General features: G+C 45.6%; 1 protein-coding gene across 5 annotated transcripts in view; it reads right to left on the bottom strand.

Moving 5' to 3' along the window:
• Window positions 1-25,457, bottom strand: part of LOC147625818 (cilia- and flagella-associated protein 100-like) — a 131,337-nt gene extending 105,880 nt beyond the window's left edge. Inside the window, exons 1-2 of one of the 5 annotated variants that reach the window (XM_086817387.1) lie at window positions 25,426-25,457; window positions 25,018-25,341 (exon numbers count right to left, since the gene is read on the bottom strand). In XM_086817387.1, the coding sequence (XP_086673513.1) occupies window positions 25,018-25,157 (140 nt within the window). In that variant the 5' untranslated portion in view covers window positions 25,158-25,341; window positions 25,426-25,457. The other 4 variants (XM_086817391.1, XM_086817388.1, XM_086817392.1 and 1 more) reach the window with 4 other exon arrangements.
• Between the last annotated feature and the right edge of the window lie 597 nt (window positions 25,458-26,054).

Raw genomic sequence — 26,054 nt, 5'->3', positions numbered from 1 at the left:
ATCCTGAAGAGGTGGTGCAACTGGCTGCAAAAGGTGGTGCTCAGGCCTCAGGATCGGGCCTCCGTGAAGATCCATCATACATTGGGAGTCCAAGGGCTGCCAAGTGAAGGTTCCAAGCTGAGATCTGGTCAATCAGAAAGGACCGGGCTGGATGGCCAAGTGATCCCTGACCCTGTCCTCCATAAAGCTCCACTCCGCTCTGGCCTTGCGGTATGCCTGCTATGTGCTCCATCTGTCGTAATAAAGGAATCTGAAGAAGGGCCTCAAAGGGACAATGACTGCCACGTGGAGGAACACATACAATATCTTCTTCTCCAAGCTCGAGGCATGAATGTCTCCACCCTGAACCCTGATATCAGAGGCAAGAGCCTGGTCGCTCCATGCGGGCCAGGGCCCAGAAGTGGGTGACGAAATCAACTAGTCAGCTATCTCCCAACGACTACTAAGCTAGCGAGACTGCCTCAGAGGAGTGGATGGCAGACGAGGTAGACTCGAAATCCCACTCCCTGTCAGGAGCGACACTGAGCGAGGGGACAATGGTTTCTCGTAACGTGGTTGAGATAACTCATGGTGTGATTTTCATGTAAGTACATGTATATGTAATTTTGATCATTATGTAAGCAATTTTTCTTCACATATAATGCCTAAATTCACTCACTATCTTTCCACTTGTCTGGACAGGCACGATGTTATAGTAGTATGTGGACTTATGGTTGACATCTTCGGATCGCTGAGTTGATTCGCATTGCGTCACGATGGATTTTGGCATCGTAGCATCATTTCAACAACAAAGCCGCCCTAGTAGTATGGATACAAATCTTATCCATGGAGAACTTGGTTATGTTGGTGTGCTCGAGGACATCATTGAGGTTGGCTATACAGGTCCTTCAAGCAAATATTGCTGAGAGTCAAATGCTTCCAAATAAATATACATAGCCCTATGTTACTTTCCTCCATCAGGATCCTCCTATGTCATTACAGAGGACATGCCACAGGAGGAGACAGGAGCCTCGCCATACACTTGTCTGTCAGAGGAGATTATGCATTATTCTACACTAGGGGAAGTATTTCTTATGGGAAACTTCAATGCCCACACACAGAGCAGACAATGTGAGGTGTATGACTATGATGACATGGAGACCCTCCACCCTGTGGATCCAGAGGAGATAGGGGCTAGTCGGGCATCAGAGGACACTGGACCAGACAGAGGACATTATGGGGACCACTTACGAGAGTTGGGAGCCAGGCATCGTCTCGTTATTTATAACGGGATGCTACAGTGGCCGAGATCAGGAGAGCTGACATGCTTCCCACATGGGGGTCATACACGGACCGAAGGCACGGTGGTAGACTACATTATGGGGTCTTTGGAGGCATCAGAGCTTGTCACCTCATTCTCCATTCCACCTCGTCCTATTGGGGCAGATCATACATACTTGGCATTTTCACTAGCCGGATCACCAATATCACCAGCCCCCCACATACCGACGCCACACACTACCATCTACTTCACACATGACATGGCAAACATATACACTGGCAGAGTAGAGGATGGGCTGCTACTCATGGATCCCCTGGCACCTATGGATACCATTACAGCCCAGCTGGCATCACTCCTACAGAGCTTCCCACATCGTGTCCACTTAGGAGAGCCTGCGAGATCTGGGACTATGCCCCAGAACAGATGGTATGATGACGAGTGCAGAGCCCTATACTCACAACTCCGCATACGGAGAGCCTTGGGAGCCATCACAGAGCAGGAGTCGAGGAGAGAGATGAGGAGACTTACTTGCCGCAAAAGGCGGGCCTTCGCAGAGATACAGGAGCTAGAGATCTTCCATTTCTTCATGAGTAGAGATAGCCCTATCTCATGGCGGCACTTCAGAGAGCCCCGGACACCGACACCCATTGCAAACCCACAGACATGGCACACATATGCAGAGGGCCTATACCACGCCCCACAGCAGCCACCTATACCTCACCCACAGGAGCCTCGACCTGCCCCAACTAGCTTCTTTACCCACTCGATGGTAAAGGAAGCTATCCGCCGCCTACAGCATGGACGGGCCGCCGACCATATGGGCCTACAGGGTGAGCATCTCATATATGCAATAGATTCTTTGGCTCCTTTTCTTGCACACCAGTTTAACAGGGCACTAGCAGAGGGTTTGCTTGCGGAGTGGACAATGCACACCATTGTGCCGATCCACAAAACAAGGGATATGCTCGATCCGAGCAACTACAGGACGATTATGGTTGGCCACGTGTTGGCCAAACTCTATGGTGCATTGTTGGAGCAAGAGCTTAGCTTATATGCTGAGCGAGCAGGTTTACACTCATCAGGGCAGGCAGGCTTCAGGAGAGCTTTCTCTACCACTGACCATGTATTCACTTTGAGATGTATGATTGATCAGTGGTAATACAAAGGGTTAATCGAATGGAGTTTTTCGTCTTATTTTTTAAAAACCCAGGATTTCTCTTCTCTCTCCTGTCCTTGTGCCTTGGGTTATCCATGGTTAATATGTAATAGAATAGATAGATAGATTATTTATGTCTTTGTTTTAATTTAGTTTATTTTTAAAAAAGGGGGAATGTCACACAACGGCTCGGTGGGGTGTTGGCAGGTGGCGCGTCTACCTGCTGTAGGGCTTCTACGCCATCACCTAAGGCATTGGCATCTACCTCCTCACTCTCCTCATCGGCTTCCTCTCCCCGCAAGTGGACCCGGAGATTGGGGCCCCGCCTCCCCTCCAAAGCTAGCGACGAGTTCAAGCCTTTCGTCCGCCGCCTACCCGAATTCAAGTTCTGGTAAGCATATCCGATACCATCCGCCCACATTTCAATCTCAGAAATCTGAGAATTTGGTTGCTGAAGCAGATGACTTCGTCTTGCTTTCCTCTTTGCTTGTCCTTCACTTTTGCTTAGATCTCAGATGTGCTTTCAATAATTTGCAGATAAATGTTTTTCCACACTTAATGTCTTGTGCAAGTGCAATTTTGGGCGACCTCAAATCCCCGCGTCTTTTCGAGATCCGGGTAGAAAAGAAGCATCCTCGTGGAACATGCAAGGTCTCTCTCACCACTTCCATGGGAGAGACATCATACTTCTGACAGAGACACATCAGAGCCCAGAGAGAGGGCTACCTCCAGTGGGAGTCAGCATACAGGAGGACCACACGCTAGGGTGCCTCGAGAGGGTCAAGGGGAGTAGCAGTTCTATTCAGACGGGAGCTACATGGGAGACTGAGAGTGGTAGCACAGGATCTAGAGGCCAGATACATGTGGATCAGCTTACAGCTCTCACAGGACAGGGTTATATACATAGCCCTATGTTACTTTCCTCCATCAGGATCCTCCTATGTCATTACAGAGGACATGCCACAGGAGGAGGAGACAGGAGCCTCGCCATACACTTGGTCTCTAGAAAGTAATTCCCTGCTATGTAGGGACTAGGAGTGGGATGGATCTCTGAAAAAATGTAGTAATCTGTGTCTGCCGTCCCCCCTCTGGAGCTGTCTGAGCCTGTAATGATGTCTCTCTGTGACGTTGTATGTCTAGAATGAATCTCCCCTGTATGCATTGGTCTGCTGCCTCAAAGATCTGGCGTAGGGAATGTGGCTCTCTGAATAAAATGGGATCTCTCTCTCTGATGACTGTATATGCTCTGCATCTGCATACATAATGCTCCTCACTCTCCACCTCCTCTCTGCACAATCTGCATAACCCTCTCCTCTCGGGGGATCCGTGCTGCTCTGCCAGTCTCGATCTCCAATCCATGTGATGAAACTCTAAGCTGACCAATAGCCACTCGGGAGCCTTTATCATCCCAACAAAATGAAAAAGTACTGAACTAAAAAGCTGAATCTAGGTGTGCAATAAGTACAATGAGTGGGGGAGGGGATGGAGCTCTACTACTAGGAGAATGCAAAGCTATATGCATGGAGTATACAATCATGATATGCAACCTAGCTAGCTCCATCCTGTACCATACTGAAGGTATAAAATGGTATACATCAATGAAGGGGGTGTCCACAGCTCCTTGAAGAACATGCCTGGGTCTGCTCTGAAGCGAGCCAATCGCTCCACACCCTCTCTGTGAAACTGAGCTCTGATCTCTGTCATCTCTCTCTGGTATAGGCGTGGTGTCCGAAAGCCAGGTATCCTCTGTCTCCTGCAGGCTCTGAGTGTCTCTGATACCCACACAGGTACACTGATTTGTCTCATAGGCCGAGTTCGGTCTTCTGGAAGACGTTAATAAAATTTTTCTTTCTTTCTTTCTTTCTCTCACAAGCAAAAGAAGCCAAAGTGACATGAGAGGGTTCTGATGGTTGAAGGGCTGTCATTTCTGGCGAAGGCAGGGGCTCTAATGAAAAGCAATGATGGTTGAGATGAGAGGAGGGACAATGCGCTATGTCACCGTGTGCAAGGGATGTATTAACGCCTCCACCGAAGCGCAATAGCCTTTGACCTGACAATCAAATTGTATAAGGTAACCCTTTTTTGGTTCCGCAAGACCATTGCCTTCCTTCCAATGCCATCTTTTAGGGTGACCTCGCATAGAAATTCTCCCCATCATGAACCTCAAAGTCAAGCATGTTTTTATTAGCATACTTCCGCTACATATGCAATACTTAAAAACTGTTTTATCCATTTATCAGCATAGCTAATTGACTCATGTTAGTACCGCCTGAAACCATTTATCAGCATAGCTAATTGACTCATGTTAGTACCGCCTGAAATGGATAAACTGTCTTTTTAAGTGTTGCATATGAACTTGTAGTGTCTAAAACGAGTCTTAAATATAGTCCTGCAAATATCATGTTCCCTTATCTTAACTTGGTGATGCCCCAATCTAAGATCAATCTTAGAAAAGTATCAGCACCATTAAGTTCGTCAAACAATTCATCAAAGGGTGGCATTGGGTATTTGTTCTTAATCATAATCTGATTACGAGCATGGTAGTCTATGCACATTTGCATATATCCATCTTTCTTCTTTACCAAAGAAATGGGTTATGTCCACAGTGAAGAGATTGGCCTTATGAACCCTTTCTTTATGTACTCGGCTAGCTCCACCTCCTGTGCTTTGGAGTGGCTAATTCTATAAGCAGGCTTGCTTATCATGTTTTGAACCAAGGAGCACCTTAATGCTATACACCATCCCCGGTAAATCATCTTTGATGAATATGCATCCCAACCTATGCTTTCATGTAGACTACAACCATCAATTGATGCCCCACATGTATTTGATACATTGTTGCCATTATTTGGTACAGGTGCAGAACCTGTTGAGCCTGCTTTGGCTCCAAATCAGCCTCCTGTTGCTGCTGAAAATCAGCAAAATCAGCAGCCCAACATTCCCCCTATTGCTCTAGATCCACCACACTTTGATCAGGATGCCATGGGTGATGCATTGGTTGAAGAGAATGCAACCATAGCCATTCGTGACTCATAGAGAGTTCCCCTGTAACTATTTAGCCCATAGTACTGAAGCTTGGCCTTGCTGGATAACAAGCTATCTCTATGTAAGAGCCTCAATCTTGGTCTAACCATTTTGAAGTAAATATACTGTTGGGTTGAACTAATCAATCTTGTGATGCTTGCATAATCATGTCTTCCTTGCTTTACTAACCCAGTAAATCCACTTTGGCTTCTTTTGCTTGTGAGAGAGAAAGAAAGAAAGAAAGAAAGATTTTATTAATATCTTCCAAAAGACCGAACTCGGCCTATGAGACAAATCAGTGTACCTGTGTGGGGTATCCTCTATCATCCCAACAAAATGAAAAAGTACTGAACTAAAAAGCTGAATCTAGGTGTGCAATAAGTACAATGAGTGGGGGAGGGGATGGAGCTCTACTACTAGGAGAATGCAAGGCTATATGCATGGAGTATACAATCATGATATGCAACCTAGCTAGCTCCATCCTATACAATACTAGGGGTATAAAATGGTATACAGCAATGAAGGGGGTGTCCATGGCTCCCTAAAGAACATGCCTGGGTCTGCTCTGAAGCGAGCCAGTCGGTCCGCACCCTCTCTGTGAAACTGAGCTCTGATCGCTGTCATCTCTCTCTGGTATAGGCGTGGTGTCCGAAAGCCAGGTGTCCTCTGTCTCCTGCGGGCTCTGAGTGTCTCTGCTCTCTGGAGAGTAATTCCCTGCTGTGTGGGGACTAGGAGTGGGGTGGATCTCTGAAAAAATGTAGTAATCTGTGTCTGTCGTCCCCCCTCTGGAGCTGTCTGAGCCTGTAATGATGTCTCTCTGTGACGCTGTATGTCTAGAATGAATCTCCCCAATATGCGCTGGTCTGCTGTCTCAAAGAGCTAGCATAGGGAATGTGGCTCTCTAAATAAAATGGGATCTCTCTCTCTGATGGCTGTATATGCTCTGCATCTGCATACATAATGCTCCTCACTCTCCACCTCCTCTCTGCACAATCTGCATACCCTCTCCTCTCGGGGGATCCGTGCTGCTCTGCCAGTCTCGATCTCCAATCGAGGTGATGAAACTCTAAGCTGACCAATAGCCACTCGGGAGCCGTGTGGTAAAAAGCCCTCCATGTATCTAGGCCTCTCTATAAATCCATCATCAGTGATACTCATGAAGTGATCTCTGTAGTACAGCATCTTCGGTGGAAGAGGCTGTGTAGGCGATATCCATGTCTCTCGTGTATAGAGCTACCATAGGTCTTGTCTCAATACTCTGTTCCTCTCACTATGAGAGTGTAACTCGCGGCGGTGCACGGGGGACCAGGGCCTTTGACACACTTGTTGATACCATCAATGCATATTAAAACATTTAAACATAAAAGCTGGACAAAACATCCACAAATGCTGAAAATGGAGCTTGCACGTGTGATACCGCATAGAGGCCGGAATGGGCCGACCCCTCCCTTGGAGTATTTTATTACCCAAGGAGAATAATATCATGTACAAGCTTTGAGGGCCTTACTCTCCCCACAGGAGATGCCGGATTATCCATATACGAATGCCATAACACAGCCCAACACGAGGCAACCAAGCCGGAACATAGGCTGTACAAATGCCGAGCCAACAATATAATCCATATACCTCCGTGTGGGTACTGATTCTTCCCCAAAAAACCACGGGTCTTCATGCAATAGAGCTGGTACAGCAAGTACAACTCTCCATTCAACCGGTACAGCAGATACAATGGCTGGTAAAGTCGATACAGTGGCTGGTACAACCGGTACGATGGCTGGTACAGCAAGTACAAATGCTGGTACATCATGTATAGTGACTAGTACAGCAGGTACAGTGGCTAGTACAGCAAGTATAGAAGCTAGTACAGTCGATACAATGGGTGGTACAATAAGTACAACAAGTACAAGGACTGGTACAGCCAGTACAATGGTTGGTACAATAGGTACAAAGGTTGGTACAACAGGTACAATGGCTAGAAATCATAATAAATGATTAAATACCCTTGCCTTCAGTATTTCTTCGCGATGGAAGCCTCCAAAACAGTCCCCAACAGCCGGTATTCTTCATGGGCAGCCTTCAAGAGAGAGAGAAAGAGAGTAGTCATCATTAGGGCAGCCTGTAACGGTGGTAGAGGCTAGTGTGCAGCAAGAGAGCCTCTCTTAATGAAGAGAGAGGGCTCCAATTTATAGATTTGGGTCTCCCATGAGCTAAAATGGCAAGAGAAGGCTACAATGACAAGTGGAGAGCCACACAATAGCTGAAGTGACAAGTGTGAGGGATCCTCATAGTTATATGTGCGTCTCTTCTTGCTACTTTGATCCACTTTCTAACAAGTGTCAGGCCACTTGTCTCACTTTGGTCCACTTTCTTGCCACATGTTCCAATCTAAGAGATGGGTCCTTCCATAAACTTTATCTCTAAAAATATCCCAACTGGTGGACATTCTGTCATAGGCACTTTGCCAACTCTTGGTATCTGCTCAATTCCAGATGTAATGACACGAACAGAATTTCCATCGGAGTCGGGCCAAAAATAGCAACTCTCCTAAATTTTAGGAGTGTGGTCCTTTGTATTGTAGGATAATCCCCCATTCCCAAAGCTTGTACTTTCCAAATATTTAGACATCTTGGAGTCCACCAGACTCCTTTCATACTGGGAAATGTCCAAGCTGGTGACATCCTCCCGAACTTCTTAAAAGTTGTCCGCAACTTTAAGCTTCAAGCCATATATTCAAGATATAATCATGTCCCATCAAGTGGATGAGACAAGACAGTCTCAAAAATCCAATATAACTGAAGAATCCATGTCCCAAAGAAATGGACAAGACAAAATAAGTCTCTTGCCAACAAGACATCGGTCCACATGACCCTTGGCATAGACATAAGTCCCGTGCCAACCAGGCGTCATGTCCACTTTACCACTTGCACTCCGTGTTGGTACTCTAACCACACACCTTGGATGAGAGATGGGCTCAAGTAACAAGATAAAACAATCACTCGCAAGCATATATAACCTGGTGTTTCATAAGCATTTCTGCTACACATAGTTTATAGGCATTTCCGCCACCAACTCACACTACCCTCTCAAGTGCCCATGTTCCCTTCCATCTGCTCTCTATTGTTCCACCCGGATATAGTAGAAACAATCTTCAAGAGAGCACGTAGGACAAGAGAACACTACACACGGTATGTTGTGTCGACACTACCCTCTGAAGTGCCCATGTTCCCTTCCATCTGCTCTCTATTGTTCCACCCACACATGGTAGAAACAATCTTCAAGAGAGCACGTAGGATAAGAGAACACTACACAGGGTATATGAACAATGAGTTTCATAAGTCCGATGCATCCCAAAAAAAGGGAGCCATAAAGAATAATCCATCCTAGTAAAAGGGAGTCATAAACATAATCCATAAACCTGAGGATGGATCCAAATCCCTAGAAAAGAAGTCCAAGAATCCATAGACCTGTATACCATAACTCTTACCACATACTCCGTGCTAACCACACACCTTGGAGTAGAGGTGGACTTTTATCCATAAAAGTATCATATCCATGAGAGATCCAAATATTTCTTCTCTATAAAATGCGACAGATTCGTCCATAGAAATTGCTTGTTAAGCCCAATATCTATATAAATCTCGTCCAAGAAAGAAATCTCCATAGATATAATCCATCCCAATAAAGGGAGCCATAAACAATGTTTCCCTGAAACCATCTCAAGGCAAACACCACCACCTTTCTCCTTGCATGGCTATACAAGGGTTAGTGAACATCAAAAACACTTCATAGTAAATAGCAAAAGCACCAACTTTGCAAACTCAAAGTATACTTAGCTTTTCTTTGCCAGATTGATCATGAAGCCAAAAGAAATATCTCATCACCATATCCTTAAGATATCCTGACATATATCTCCATATAGCTTGCTTGTAAGCTTGATAATATAATCCACAATATCCATATGAAAAGAATGCTAAACGTGAGTACATAAAGCCAACTACATACTTCCAAGATAAATTTTGTGAATTCATAAATCCTTAGATCAACAAGCTGTCTACTGCTCATGCTCATGCTTCATAGGCTCTGAAGTGGCTGGCCATGCTTAATAGCAATGATGGTAAGTGTGGTCCCCACTTGAGATCTTTTCTCTTCCTTATTGATAGAAGGAAACCTCCGCTTCCAAGAAAGCCTATGCTCTGATACCAATGAAACTCGCGGCGGTGCCCGGGGGACTAGGGCCTTTGACACACTTGTTGATACCATCAATGCATATTAAAACATTTAAACATAAAGCTGGACAAAACATCCACAAATGCTGAAAATGGAGCTTGCACGTGTGACACCGCATAGGGACCGGAATGGGCCGACCCCCCCCCCTTGGAGTATTTTATTACCCAAGGAGAATAATATCATGTACAAGCTTTGAGGACCTTACTCTCCCCACAGGAGATGCCGGATTATCCATATACAAATGCCATAACACAGCCCAACACGAGGCAACCAAGCCGGAACATAGGCTGTACAACGAGCCAACAATATAATCCATATACCTCCGTGTGGGTCCTGATACTTCCCCAAAAAACCACGGGTCTTCATGCAATAGAGCTGGTACAGCAAGTACAACTCTCCATTCAGCCGGTACAGCAGGTACAATGGTTGGTACAGCCAATACAGTGGCTGGTACAGTGGCTGGTACAATCGGTACGGTGGTTGGTACAACAGGTACAGTAAGTACAAATGCTGGTACGGTATGTACAGTCACTAGTACAGCAGGTACAGTGGTTCGTACAACAAGCACCAACCACTGTACAGAAGCTGGTACAGCCGATATAATGGGTGGTACAGCAAGTACAACTACAAGGACTGGTACAGCCAGTACAATGGCTGGTACAGCAGGTACAAAGGCTGGTACAACAAGTACAATGGCTAGAAATCATAATAAATGATTAAATACCCTTGCCTTCAGTATTTCTTCACGATGGAAGCCTCCAAAACAGTCCCCAACAGCCGGTATTCTTCATGGGCAGCTTTCAAGAGAGAGAGAAAGAGAGTAGCCATCATAGGGCAGCCTGTAACGGTGGTAGAGGCTAGTGTGCAGCAAGAGAGCATCTCTTAATGAAGAGAGAGGGCTCCAATTTAAAGATTTGGGCCTCCCATGAGCTAAAATGGCAAGAGAAGGCTACAATGACAAGTGGAGAGCCACACAATAGCTGAAGTGACAAGTGTGAGGCCACTTGTCTCACTTTGATCATCTTTCTAACAAGTGTCAAGCCACTTGTCCCACTTTGGTCCACTTTCTTGCCACATGTCCCAATCTAAGAGATGGGTCCTTCCATAAACTTTATCTCTAAAAATATCCCAACTGGTAGACATTCTGTCATAGGCACTTTGCCAACTCTTGGTATCTGCTCAATTCCAAATGCTATGACGCGAACAGAATTTGCGTCGGACTCGGGCCAAACATAGCAACTCTCCTAGATTTTAGGAGTGTGGTCCTTTGTATTCTAGGATAATCCCCCATTCCCAAAGCTTGTATGTCATGGCCCTGTGAAAATGGAACAGCACAAGTGTGGGCATGGTGGTTGCTGAGTCAAAATATCAAATGATTCACATGTGGGGTGCCCGGACAGAGATAATGATGTGTGGACATCCCTAGGTGTGAAGGGGGGAACTAGAACATTAAAATTTTAATGTTTTATTGAAGGTTGCTCCTAGGCCTTAGTGGCCCCTAGGGAACTTTAATATTTATTAAAGTTGGGGCCCTAGGATTATTATGGGGAGGGGGCAACTCCACTTTTGGAGTGCATGCCTCTCTCTCTACACTCTCTCTCTTCTTTTTGGGAAAAAAACATGGAGCATACGTGCTGTTGGGAAGCGTGGAAAAGCAAGAAGAGAGCTAGTCGGCTGCTGCAGAATTCTGGCTGCTGTTTTTCAGTGCAAACCAGCCGTACAGCTCTGTACGAACTGGCTGCTCTGCAGGTACACTCTCTGGTACAGGCTGCACACAGGTGTTGCTGCGGGTACATCTGCTGGTACAGGCTGCGCACAGGTGTTGCTGCGGGTACATCTGCTGGTACAGGCTGCGCACAGGTGCAGAACTGCTGCTGCAGGTTCTGTTGCAGGTACAGCTGTACGAACAGCTATACGGACAGGATAGAAACACTCTGACAGAAGCCGTACATCAGGTACAGTCACCTGTACGACTGCTGACAGGTGGCTGTACAACAGGTACAGAACTGTACCATCAGGTACAGTCGGGTACAGCAGGAGCAGGCGCATCAGTACAGCTGCAGGAGGCGGCATACTTTCTGGTACAGATAGAGCCGTACAGTTGCAGGCGGCGCTCTCCTTGGTACAGTGCAGAATTTTCAGGTCTGTACAGTCAAGTACAGCACTGAGGTGGATGCAACGAGGAAGGTATAGACAAGTACACTCACACGTGTGAAGCAAGGTTGTTGAAACAAGTGCCTGCAAGTACAGATTGGTACCGTTACTTCCTCCGATGCAGATCCACGAGCTGATTTTGGTAAGCTCCGCATCTGTTCATCTCTCTCTTTCTATTGCCTTATGTCTGTTGCAGATTTGAGTTATCTGGCCCCTTGTGAGAGGAGGGCTATGGCAGATTGAAAAGGGTGGAGACAGAGGTTGAACAGTGAATGTATGTATGAGCTGAGATGTTGAATCATGTGCTTGAGGTATGCCAGATGTATGCTCATGGCTGCCCTGCTTAATGGTCTTGGCTGATCAGAGGGAGGCACAGTGTGTTGCTTTGAGACACAGATCTGTGTGCGTGAATCCTCTGTGCTAAGAGGTATTGTGGGCTGTCAGATTGGACATACAGGTGTAATCTCTTGGCTGATTTTGTTGTACTTAGCCTTTCATACTTTTGAAATTGAATAAAGAAATACCGCAAGGGACGCCAAGCTTTGGGGCCAACAGGTGTCGCTTTGTTTTCAGATTTGGGCACTCTAGCTCCAATCTGTTTTGTTTTCATATCTAGACTACAAGTGGACGGGTGACTGCTAGTCTACCGCACTTTGGTTCATACCAGAGGCCGGTTTCAAGGTTCCGTTGCCGGGACCAATCATCAACTTTCTGAAGGAAGTGAGGTCGTGGTTGCCTCGAAGAAAGCCATCGCTGAAAAATTCAGCAAACATGTCTGATACAGAGGATGAGTACTTCTATCATGAAGAGGAAGAACAAGAGACTTCTCCTGAGAGAGATGTATCTGAGGATATTCATGCAGGAGAACAGGCTGCAGATGCTGAGCCTTGTGAGGATGTAACACAGCCAGAGGATGTACATGGTAAAGAGGATGATGATGCTCAGTTCAAAGATCGTTTGGCTAGTGTTATGGATGTCTTTATGCAGCTCACTCAGAGTGAGAGATTTGCTGAATTTATGAGATCCCGCATAGAGCCCGAGAAAAAGAAGAAGAAGGTTTGTTCTAAGAACCTTCCACAGGGTCATAGTGGTGCCATCCCACAGGATCCATCTCTTGGCCAGTTTCCGAACATGCAGCATGCTTATGGAGCAAACTCACAGAGTTCCTTCTTTGGACAGCCATCAATTCCTCAACAGAACATGCATCCAGGTTATTTTGGTGGTGGCTCGGTGTTCCAATCTATGACTGGGGGTTATCCTCAGGAAGGCATGGGTCTGCACGGGCCTTTTGGAGCTAATTTTCAGCCTGGTATGCAGGGGAATATGTATGGTGGTATGCAGTCCGGTATGCAAGGAAATATGTTTGGGGGCATGCAACCTGGAATGCAAGGCAATATGTTTGGTGGTATGCAGCCAGGTATGCATAATGGAATGTTTGGAAACACGGCTGGAATGTATGGTATGCCTGGTGTGGGAATGGGAAATGTTGACCCAATGATGGGCATGAATGTTGGGGGCAGCAATCTTGCGAAGCCACTTCCATATGATAATCTAACGCCTATGGGAAAGGCGAAGGATTACAAGGAAGGGGGAGCTGTAGTGAAGTTTGATACATTCAGTAGGGCCAAAGATAAATTGAAAGCACTTACCTTTTTACAGCAGTTTGATGCTGCTTTTTCTGGTGGGAATTACACAGAGTCCTCTAAGGTGAGGAAAGCTGCCACTTTTCTCAAGGGCAATGCTTTGCAGTGGTGGTCTACTCTTCTTTTGCAGGGCATAGCACCCACTACTTGGGTACAATTTAAACAAGTTTTCTCTTCCGTATGGCTCACATCTACATTTGAGGTGGATGTTATGACCGCATGGCACAAGTTGGATGCTTCAAAGTGTGAGAATTTGGAAGATTACAATAAGAAGTTTTGGGAAGCTTTACCCCCAGTGACTTCTTACCGTGCAGTGCCATTGTCTGAGCAGGTAGAGAAGTATTGTTGTGGGCTGCCCAAAGAGGTACAAGATTATTATATAAAGACTCGAGTAACAAACATGTCACAGATGATTGAAAATGCTATGACAGCTAATGCGTTACTCACTAGAGGTTCATCTGGGTTTAAAGGCAGTAAGAACTTGAGCAAGAAAGCTGAAAAATCTGGGCATGCTTCTCGTGATGCTAAAGGGTCTTCAGAGACGAAGTCTAAGAAGTTGCCAATGCCCAAGAGGACTTCTGAGGAAAGGCAGGCTTTGAGAGATGCTCGGAAATGTTTTTACTGTACTGAAGAGGGGCATATGTCATTCAATTGTCCCAAGAGAAAGTCCCAAAAGGACTCTGACAATAAAGGAGAGCCCAAGTCAAAGAAACCAAAACCTTCTACGGGGTTAGTTCCTGATCTTGTGGGGGAACAGCCACGTAGTGAAGAGACAGAGTTGTGCAGAGCATGGGGCAAAGTGAGAGATCAGAATGCCTTGATATTCTTTGACACAGGTGCTAGAGCCAACTTCATTTCACCAGATTCGGCTGGCCGATTGGGGATTCGTGCAGACGAGATGGGGCCGTTATATGAGGCTAACATGGCTTGTCCAGGGTATGCAGAACCCGTTACTCCTATCATTGGAAAGCTTCGGCTTCATTTGCAGGGTTATGTGGACAGCGAAGAGTTCTTTATCATGCCACTTGATGGTTGTGATGTTTTGTTGGGGATGACATGGTGCCACAGAGTACATGCGGTGGTGGATACTTACAATAGGAAAATCACTCTGACTCATAGAGGGAAAGAACATGTATTGGATGTAAAACTCAAAGGGGAATCTGTTCCTATTGTATCCGCTTCGGCGATTTCATCAGTAATGAAAAAGCATCTTTCCGCGTACTTGATTTATGTAAAGGATGCACAAGATGATGAGTCTAAGTCTAATTTGTTTATGTTAGATAAGGACAGGACTGATTTCTTATATGGGTTTCAAGACTGTTTTTCCGAGTCATTGCCACCAGGAGAACTTCCTCCTAAGAGACCAGAAGATCATGCCATTGATCTAATTCCTGGTAGTACTCCACCGAATAGACCGCCGTACCATGTTAGTGCAGCCCAACAGGAAGAGATTATGAGTCAGGTGCAGGAGCTTTTGAATAAAGGGTTGATACAGCCTAGCTCATCACCCTTTTGCTCACCTGTGCTCTTAGTGCAAAAGAAGGATGGTTCTTGGCGCATGTGTATTGATTACAGGGCGTTGAACAAGAACACCATCAAGAATCGATTCCCCATACCGAGGATCGATGACATTTTGGACCGCTTACAGGGCTCCACAGTTTTTAGTCGCATTGATTTGAAAAGCGGGTATCATCAGATACGAATTAGACCCGAGGATGTGCATAAGACAGCATTCCGAACAACGTTTGGATTGTATGAGTTTTTGGTTATGCCCTTTGGTTTGACAAATGCACCTGCCACATTTAACAGAATGATGGACAGGATTTTCATGCCTCATAGAGAGTTTGTGGGCACATTCTTTGATGATATGATTGTGCATTCACAAACTGAGGAAGAGCATAGAAGGCATTTGGCCATTGTGTTTGCAGAACTCAGAAACCATAGGCTGGTTGTTAATGGCAAGAAAAGTGAGTTTTTCTTGCAAGAGATACATTTCTTGGGGCATATTGTGTCTAAGCATGGAGTCCGTATGGATCCAGCAAAGGTGGAAGCGATTCTTAATTGGCCAGATTTGAGGACCGTGCATGATGTACGCAGCTTTCTAGGGTTGTGTTCCTATTACAGGCGGTACATACGGTACTTTGCTGAAATTGCTTCGCCTCTTCATGCCTTGACGAAGAAGGCAACTCCGTTTAGATGGGCTGATCGGAAAATTACAGCATTCAAAAAGCTCAAAGAAAAGCTTACTTCGGATCCAGTATTGGTGTTATCGGACCTCCGAAAGGCTTTTGTTGTCCAGTGTGATGCATGCGGAAGTAGCATTGGTGCAGCTCTCATGCAAGAGGGACATGTGATAGCCTATGAGAGTAGAATATTGCAAGATGCTGAGAAGCATTTACAGGTTTATGAGAAAGAGATGTTGGCTGTAATTCACGCTCTTTCTACATGGAAACACTACTTGCTTGGGGCTGATTTCACTGTGCAGACAGATCATCAGACCTTGCGTTATATCCTCACGCAAACTAAGCTTTCAGAGAAGCATATGCGTTGGGCAAACTTTTTGTCTATGTTCCACTTCCAGATTGTGCATGTGGAAGGCAAAAAGAATGTAGTGGCAGATGCTTTGGTGAGGTAGCCTATCGCTTGAAGCTACCAGATCACTGGAGGATTCACAATGCTTTTCACGTGAGTCTCCTTAAACCTTTCCGTGGGGATGTGCCAGGATTTATCAGATGAGGCTCAGCCGGAAGTTGAGGAACTTGATGAGGTTCTGATTCCAGAGCAGATACTGGCACATAAAGAAAGGAAGGTACGAGGTAAAGTTTCCCGTCGCTATCTTGTGAAGTTCAAGAACTATTCACCGATGGATGCGAAGTGGATGGAGGAAGGTGACTTAACAGATTCACCTCAGGTTTTGCAGCTTTATCTCGATGCCTTTGAGTTAGAGCCGACTCTTGTTGTGGCTCATTCAGGTTCAGCAGAGCATGGGTCTGGAGCATTACCTAATGCTCAAGAGGGGGGTAGCACCTCCACTCCCTTGATACAGACAGGCTCAGATGACATCTAGAGGTCGCTTGGTGCAGTTTTTATCTCACCCGAAGGTACTGAGGCTGACAGTACATCTGTTTATGGGACTTCTATGATATGTGTACTAGTCACATGGGATTTTGTGTATATGTATGGTTCACAGTGGTATACAACTTGGACTATTACTACGCCATTGGTTTGTAGTGAATGTTGATACATGTGCATGGCTTAGAGAGATTGGGACGCTGATCTTGCCATATTGTATATTTCACTTTGGATATTTTGCTGTATCACCAGAATGCAATCGAGGACGCTTGCCATTTTTCAAGAGGGGGGTATGTCATGGCCCTGTGAAAATGGAACAGCACAAGTGTGGGCATGGTGGTTGCTGAGTCAAAATATCAAATGATTCATATGTGGGGTGCCCGGACAGAGATAATGATGTGTGGACATCCCTAGGTGTGAAGGGGAGAACTAGAACATTAAAATTTTAATGTTTTATTGAAGGTTGCCCCTAGGCCTTAGTGGCCCCTAGGGAACTTTAATATTTATTAAAGTTGGGGCCCTAGGATTATTATGGGGAGGGGGCAACTCCACTTTTGGAGTGCATGCCTCTCTCTCTACACTCTCTCTCTTCTTTTTGGGAAAAAAACGTGGAGCATACGTGCTGTTGGGAAGCGTGGAAAAGCAAGAAGAGAGCTAGTCGGCTGCTGCAGAATTCTGGCTGCTGTTTTTCTATGCAAACCAGCCGTACAGCTCTGTACGGACCGGCTGCTCTGCAGGTACACTCTCTGGTACAGGCTGCGCACAGGTGCAGAACTGCTGCTGCAGGTTCTGTTGGTGCAGGTACAGCTGTATGGACAGGACAGAAACACTCTGACAGAAGCCGTACATCAGGTACAGTCACCTGTACGACTGCTGACAGGTGGCTGTACAACAGGTACAGAACTGTACCATCAGGTACAGTCGGGTACAGCAGGAGCAGGCGCATCAGTACAGCTGCAGGAGGCGGCATACTTTCTGGTACAGATAGAGCCGTACAGTTGCAGGCGGCGCTCTCCTTGGTACAGTGCAGAATTTTCAGGTCTGTATAGTCAAGTACAGCACTGAGGTGGATGCAACGAGGAAGGTACAGACAAGTACACTCACACGTGTGAAGCAGGGTTGTTGAAACAAGTGCCTGCAAGTACAGATTGGTACCGTTACTTCCTCCGGTGCAGATCCACGAGCTGATTTTGGTAAGCTCCGCATCTGTTCATCTCTCTCTTTCTATTGCCTTATGTCTGTTGCAGATTTGAGTTATCTGGCCCCTTGTGAGAGGAGGGCTATGGCAGATTGAAAAGGGTGGAGACAGAGGTTGAACAGTGAACGTATGTATGAGCTGAGATGTTGAATCATGTGCTTGAGGTATGCCAGATGTATGCTCATGGCTGCCCTGCTTAATGGTCTTGGCTGATCAGAGGGAGGCACAGTGTGTTGCTTTGAGACACAGATCTGTGTGCGTGAATCCTCTGTGTTAAGAGGTATTGTGGGCTGTCAGATTGGACATACAAGTGTAATCTCTTGGCTGATTTTGTTGTACTCAGCCAAGTGTAATCTCTTGGCTGATTTTGTTGTACTCAGCCTTTCATACTTTTGAAATTGAATAAAGAAATACCGCAAGGGGCGCCAAGCTTTGGGGCCAACAGGTGTCGCTTTGTTTTCAGATTTGGGCACTCTAGCTCCAATCTGTTTTGTTTTCATATCTGGACTACAAGTGGACGGGTGACTGCTAGTCTACCGCACTTTGGTTCATACCGGTCTCTTGTACTTTCCAAATATTTAGACATCTTGGAGTCCACCAGACTCCTTTCATACTGGAAAATGTCCAGGCTGGTGACAGAGAGAGACGGATATGTGGTGCATCCCTGTCATACTGGAATGGTGGTAGATGATCCATGTCTAGGCCATGCTGTCAGAAGATGTGTTACCTGTGCATACCATGATCCTCTGTCTCCTGCCTCAACTAGCTGTCTAGATGCCTCAAAAGCTCTGCATGGCAATCTGTCCTATAGCATCTCTCTGAATCTGTCTAGCAGGCATATAGTCTGGAATATGGCCTCTACCATCATAGGAGGCGCAACAAACTCTGCTCGGATAATGTCATGAGGTACCGACGGTTTGCTACGTATCATGCGTGCCATCATGAGAGCCTGTGGTCTCTCTATCTGTGTCCACCAATGGGTAGCAAGGCCTGGCGCCCATACCGCTGCTCCATACATCAGTGCCGATGTGACTAATGTGTCAAATAACCACCCCTTCGTCCGATGCTCCTGAAAATGCGCCTAATGGCACTGTCTCTCTAGCATAGCCAATGCTGCATATCCCGTGTCAATCTAGCTCTAGCTGCTGAACCCATGGTGAAGCGCGTGGCGCCAAAGAATCTACTGCATATATGAGATGCTCACCCTGTAGGCCCATATGGTCAGCGGCCCGTCCATGCTGTAGGCGGCGGATAGCTTCCTTTACCATTGAGTGGGTAAAGAAGCTAGCTGTGGTAGGTCGAGGCTCCTGTGGTGGCTGAGGTATAGGTGGCTGCTGTGGGGCGTGGTATAGGCCCTCTGCATATGTGTGCCATGTCTGTGGGTATGCAATGGGTGTCGGTATCCGGGGCTCTCTGACGTGCCGCCATGAGATAGGGCTATCTCTACTCATGAAGAAATGAAAGATCTCTAGCTCGTGTATCTCTGCGAAGACCCGCCTTTTGCGGCGAGTAAGTCTCCTCATCTCTCTCCTCGACTCCTACTCTATGATGGCTCCCAAGGCTCTCTGTATGCGGAGCCATGAGTATAGGGCTCTACACTCGTCATCATACCATCTGTTCTGGGGTATAGTCCCAGATCTCGCAGGCTCTCCTGAGTGGACACGATGTGGGAAGCTCTGTAATGCATCTGTGTGTAGGAGTGATGCCAGCTGGGCTGCTGTAGTGGTATCCATAGGTGCCAGGGGATCCATGAGTAGGAGCCCATCCTCTACTCTGCCAGTGTATATGTCTGCCATGTCATGTGTGAAGTAGATGGTAGTGTGTGGCGTCGGTATGTGGGAGGCTGGTGATACTAGTGATCCGGCTAGTGAAAATGCCAAGTATGCATGATCTGCCCCAATAGGACGAGGTGGGATGGAGAATGAGGTGACAAGCTGTGATGCCTCCAAAGACCCCATAATATAGTCTACCACCGTGCCTCCGGTCCGTGTATGACCCCCATGTGGGAAGCATGTCAGCCCTCCTGATCCCAAACACTGTAGCATCCCGTTATAAATAACGAGACGATGCCTGGCTCCCAACTCTAGTAAGTGGTCCCCATAATGTCCTCTGTCTGGTCCAGTGTCCTCTGATGCCCGACTAGCCCCTATCTCCTCTGGATCCACAGGGTCGAGGATCTCCATGTCATCATAGTCATACACCTATCACTGTCTGCTCCCTGTGTGGGCATTGAAGTCACCCGTAAGAAATACCTCCCCTAGTGTAGAATAATGCATAATCTCCTCTGTCAGACAAGTGTATGGTGAGGCTCCTGTCTCCTCCTCCTGTGGCATGTCCTCTGTAATGACATAGGAGGATCCTGATGGAGGAAAGTAACATAGGGCTATGTATATAACCCTGTCCTGTGAGAGCTGTAAGCTGATCCACATGTATCTGGCCTCTGGATCCTGTGCTACCACTCTCAGTCTCCCCTGTAGCTCCTGTCTGAATAGAACTGCTACTCCCCCCGACCCTCTCGAGGTACCCTAGCATGTGGTCCTCCTGTATGCTACTCCCACTAGAATCCCTCTACTCGAGGTAGCCCTCTCTCTGGGCTCTGATGTGTCTCTGTCAAAAGTATGATGTCTCTCCTCACCATGACATGCTCCAATCGTCCAGGCTGCACCCATAGTGAACCATTACAGTTCCATACTGCCATGTGTATCTCTGTCAGTGGCTTGGTCCGTGTCCCATAGGCCCCAAACCGCTAATCCATGGACCGGCCATCAATGATGACCCGACCATCTCGATAGAAGGCCTTCTTGCCTTCTCTCCTCACGTGTAAGACTCGTGGCATGCAAGCTCTCCTATGCTCTAGCTGCATCCTCGTGAGATCATCAGCCAAGAAAATAGGAGCTCTCTCTAAGCCTCATGGTATGACCCTCTTCCTCATGAAGATGGTGCATGCCTCCACATCCCGAAACTATATAATGAGAGCTCTCTTCTTTGTCATGTCTTTCCCGGCCCTCCAAGCTTTGAGGAGGAAGGGGGGGAGGTCCCTTAGTGTCCGCCCATCCCCCTCAGGGGTAGAGTCGGCTACCTCAGGAATCCCCGTGACTCACATTGAGTCTACGAGCATGTCGCATCCGCTCCTCCTCAATGGTGGTGTTGACGATTTGGAGCCCTTCTTTTTGGGCATCCTCTTTCACTTCCTTTTTGATGTTCCTCTTCACCACTTCTACCCAACCCTCCCTTGTTGCCTCCATCTTACCTTCTAGGCTCTTAGTGATTGCCTTGGTGAGTTCCTCTTTGATGGCTTCTTTGTCAACTTCCACAATCTCCCCCTCCTCCCGTGGTGGTGGGTTCCGTAGAGAGATCACCTCCGCTTTGAGGATGTCGATTTCCTCCTTCATATTGTCTCGTTCCTTCTTCCATCCCTCTTTCTCTTCTTTCCATGCTTCTTTCTCCTTCTTCCCTCCTTCCTTCTCTTTCTCCCTCTCCTTCTCCCAAGTCTCCTTCTCCCTTTTCCAAGCTTCCTTCTCTTTTTGTAAAGCTTCGATCTCCTTCTCGACTTTGGAAAGTCAATTGATGATGTTGTTGATGGCAGAGTCCACCGTCTTCTTGTTTTCTTTGATGAAGATGTTCAGCTTATCCTCCATTTTGACTATCTCCTCTTTGCTTGCACCCTTGGCCATGTCAATGTACCTCAGAGAGATAGAACCCTAACACTTATGTTGCTGCCTTGGAGGCCTTAGCAAGGGTGGGTGGGGAAAGGACACCGAACATAACCTAGATTGGGCTGGGGCTTCACATGGCGGTAGCAACAGCACAGGCAGTGACCAAAACGGTGGGTGGGGAAAGGGCAGAGAGAGAGAGACCTTGCATGTTCCATATGGAAGTGGTGAGAGAGACCTTGCATGTTCCATGAGGATGCTTCTCTTCTACCCGGATCTCGAAAAGACGCGGGGATTTGATGTCGCCCAAAATTGCACTTGCACAAGACAGTAAGTGTGGAAAAAACATTTATCTGCAAATTATTGAAAGCAAATCTGAGATCTAAGCAAAAGTGAAGGACAAGCAAAGAGGAAAGCAAGACGAAGTCTGCTTCAGCAAACCAAATTCTCAAATTTCTAAGATTGAAATGTGGGTGGATGGTGTCAGATATGCTTACCAGAACTTGAATTCAGGGAGACGGCGGACGAAAGGCTTGAACTCGTCATCACTACCTTTGGAGGGGAGGCAGGGCCCTCGATCTCTAGGTCCACTCGCGGGGAGAGGAAGCCGATGAGGAGGTAAAGCCCTACAGCAGGTAGACACGCCACCCGTCAACACCCCACCGAGCCGCCGTGTGACATTCCCCTGTTTTTTTTTAAAAAAAAAATTAAAACAAAGACATAGCTAATTGACTCATGTTAGTACCACCTGAATGGATAAACTGTCTTTTTAAGTGTTGCATATGTAGCAGAAGTATGCTGATAAAAACATGCTTGACTTTGAGAATCATGATAGGGAGAATTTCTATGCAAGGTCACCCTACAAAGAAGGCCATGGATAAACGGCGAGTTGTAGCTTTGATGAGTCGAACACCATCATTGATCTTGATTCTACATTTTATCATTTGTTCCTAAAATTTCATAGCACGCATTGCTAATAGGGACAGATAACGAGTGAGAAATGCTTTAACATTAATTTGTGTAAGAGGCATAATACGAAAACCTTAGAAGCCCTATGGATATTTTTATGTTTTTTCAACCTTATTTAATGAAGGTTTTTATAACCGTCATCTCATATGGAAACGTTGCGTGTCCTCTTCGTTGGAAACGCTGCATGTCCTCTTCGTTGCGAACGCTGCAAAGCATCATGCTCTCTGGATCCGTCTCTGCACTGCCAGGCATGCTCTCTTAATCAAAACTTCTTATTTGTATAATAAAAAGTGCAAGCGTGACATGCACTTTCTGTCGCTTTTCTTTCTGTTAGTCTAATGCACCACAATGACCGTGTTAGAATCGATTATCGGATCACCCCCCCCCTTCCGCCTTCCTTCCTATCCTCCCAAAATTCTGAGCCTTGCTTATCGCCTTTTTTGGCCCTGTTTTTTGATAATTTGATCTTTCCTATCTGTTGTGAGTCCTCCGCTTGTCACGTGATGACTAGATGGGCCGTTGCCGGGCATCACGCCTCCAATTGCTGGCGTGTACGCGGGTGGCAACTTGCTGCTGCTTTTTTCTTTACCATTTTGTTGCCGTCGCTTGTGGTGGACGACCAGATACATGCGTGCTCGTATCTTTTCATCATGCCACTCGCCTAGGCCTTTGGGCACATCAACGAGTACCTACATCCCCCCCCCTCTCTTCCTTGGAATGTCCCAAAAGATGTCGACTGTAGTTGTCATTGCAGAAATGGTCGAGATGTGGTATTGGAACCCAGTTGGTAATAACGTGTAGGGACCAAATTGGAGATATTCCCCATCTGAAAAACTTTCTTTAAGTGCAGCTACCGCCAGAAAAAACATTAAATAATTAATTTAAATTAATATAAGCTAGTTTCCTAACTGTAGGTATTTTTCGACTATTGTTGGCCTGAGACTTAAAAGTTTTCGTCTATCTTACGATATTAATACAAATATATATTACTATTTTCCTAACTACCAGGCACGCTCTCTTTCGTGCACACATTTTGCCATCTCTCTCTTTCTCTCTACTTACATTTTCCGTCTATCTTTCAGATATTAATCGAAACTTATTGTTTATTTATTTATTCTATTTTCTTATTCAGATGACGAATTTGAAAAAAAGAACACGAGAATTTGATAAATTCATTCCCACTCAATCGAACACAATTGAACAGTCTAATGTTTCCCTGAAAAATGATCATCTGAAAAATGATCATGAAGTAAAAGCAAGAGGTCGCCCTAAGAAGAAGCTTCCGGTAAATGAAAAAACTCAAGAGAATAAAAACATTAAGCAATTTGAGTTAAGTGTAACTATATCTATTGGAGGATGTAATGTGGATGATAATCTATTGGTAAATTTAAAAGATTTTATAGAGAAAGAGATAATTACAGGTACATGCTCTCTAGAGAGAGAGAGAGAGAACAATCTTTTATCTTCACTTTCAGATGGTAATCAGAATCCTAGCATCATCTATTACTGGGGTGAATAAAAAAATAAAGAATTACCTACGGTGGGATGTAAATGGCCCAATAGGAAGAATTGTAATGTGTAGAGCCCTAAGACAAAAGAACATGCATATTTTTCATGGTATGATTGACTATGTTATGAAAGACATGGACAAGCCGCATTATCAAAATATTTCACACAACATAGATGCAAAAGAAATTTCAAGGGATTTTGAAATTTATAGTCAATTTAGCGCAGATGAACTCAAGAATAGGGTTCCACTTGAGACATCCTCTTGGTAACGACTTCTTAGGAACAGTGCATAAAATGATTAAAACTGAAAAATACTATCCTTCTTCTTCTTGGATAACTCCTTACCAAGGTAGAGGGATGGCAATAAACAAAATCAATGCATATATGGAAGTGCATGATCTTTCTCACACATATCACTTACAATGACATTAAAGAGATTTTTGTAATGAGAGAGGGTGTCGAAGACTCACAACCAAGGCTAGATTGGTTCACTCAGGATTGGAAGGATTCAAATCAAATTGAAGAAGTTTCAAAGTAAGTTTGTTAAAATTTATTTCTAAAAATTCTTTTGATTTAACTTTCAATTAAAAACTTAAAAAATACAAATGATTTCAAAAAAAAAAGGAAAGGAAAAAAAAAGATTAATTTTGATGCCAGCACTTCAAAGAATAAAGATAACTACATCATCATAGATGATGACGAGATTATGATTGAAGATAACGAGAATGGCATTCCTCGTATCCAATTTGGAGATGACTTCATCTCCCTATTTAAAAGACAAAACTCAAAATTTTTCATTAATTAATGTAGTAGAAGTTAGTCATGATTCAAGATGATTTTAAAAATTGTAAAACCATTACATTTTTTTTGTCAGAAATAAAAAATATATGTGGTTCTTGTTTGCTTCAAATTCTTTTTCTCTTAAAAGATATATTTTTTTTAAGCATTAGGAGTCATTTAAGATAAGTACTAGTGTCCTATTAATTTCATTGTAGCACACATCAGGACAGGAATTTTTAAAAAGATGGTCACGCACCATCTTGTGAGCATTTAAACATGAAAAAAAAAACCTAGGTCTTTGCATGCTGATACAGATCAAACATCATGTATAGAGCGATGGAAAAGGGATTGTTACGGGGCCGGAGACATACCATGTTGTGAGCACCTTGAGGGACTGTGCGACCGTGAAGGCGATGAGGTCAGCCATGAGGGGCTGGTTTGCAAACATGGAAGATCGGGCGGGGTGGAGATCGGCCGGGTTGTCCATGGCAGAAACAGCAGAAGAGTCCATATTTCCCTGTGGTTTCTCCCCTTCTTGTTCTTCTTCTCCCTGCGTCGCAACGATTGGCGGGGACGGGCTGCAGCGGCGGGGGGGGCGGACGGATTTGTCAGTAGAAGCTGGAAAATCAAGAAGACCCCATGTCAAAGAGGGCGATCCGGAAGCCCAAAATGGTGGAAATCGCCATAGCCAGAAACTGCATGCACGCAGGTCAAAGATTTCGAGATTAACGCACACTGTAGTTCGTTATTGTATTACACGAGAAGGTGATGCAGGGTACCTTTTGTTTTTTCCATTTTATTACAGTCGGATCAAATGGCTTGTAACAACTATGAGGATGTGCACCCAAAAGCTTTTTTCCTCGTTGGATGTATTAATTTCCTAAGGTGACCATGGCAAAACCTTTTTTGTGGTTGGATGTATAAATTTCCCAAGGTGTGACCATGGCAATATTATTTTGGTAGGTGACCATGCTACACGTGTCTTCTTAGTTCTATTTCCGTGCAAACAATTGTCGTGGTGGCCTTAACACGTGTTGCCGTGGTCGTCGGCATTCATTTCGCATGCCGTCGACTTTCAATTTCTCTTTCTACGGTTTGATCGAGGATCGCTCGATCGTCCGCTGTGCCAGTGCTTTGGTGTTTGGATGCTCCATACTGTTCATGCTGGTGGATGGCACCTCGTGCTTGTTTTGTCATTGGCTACCTTGCTCGTGGCTTGTCGAGCTCCGCGGGCAAGGTCCTTCTAGAGTTGAACCTTCGATTCTTCCACGCCATCCTTCTAGACGTCTTCTGATCTCTATGTCCATTGTTGTGACGTATCATTCCTTTATTGGATGCTCCGTGTTGTTCGTGCTAGCGGATGCCACCTCGTGCCTCTTCTTTTGTCATTGGCTTCCTTGCTCATGGA

This window comes from Cibotium barometz, chromosome 23 (genome assembly GCF_041138505.1).
Source record: "Cibotium barometz isolate CiBa-2024 chromosome 23, ASM4113850v1, whole genome shotgun sequence".
Taxonomy (NCBI): Eukaryota; Viridiplantae; Streptophyta; class Polypodiopsida; order Cyatheales; family Cibotiaceae; genus Cibotium; species Cibotium barometz.
Note: the sequence above shows the minus strand (reverse complement) of the source record. Positions and strands in the feature narration are given on the sequence as shown.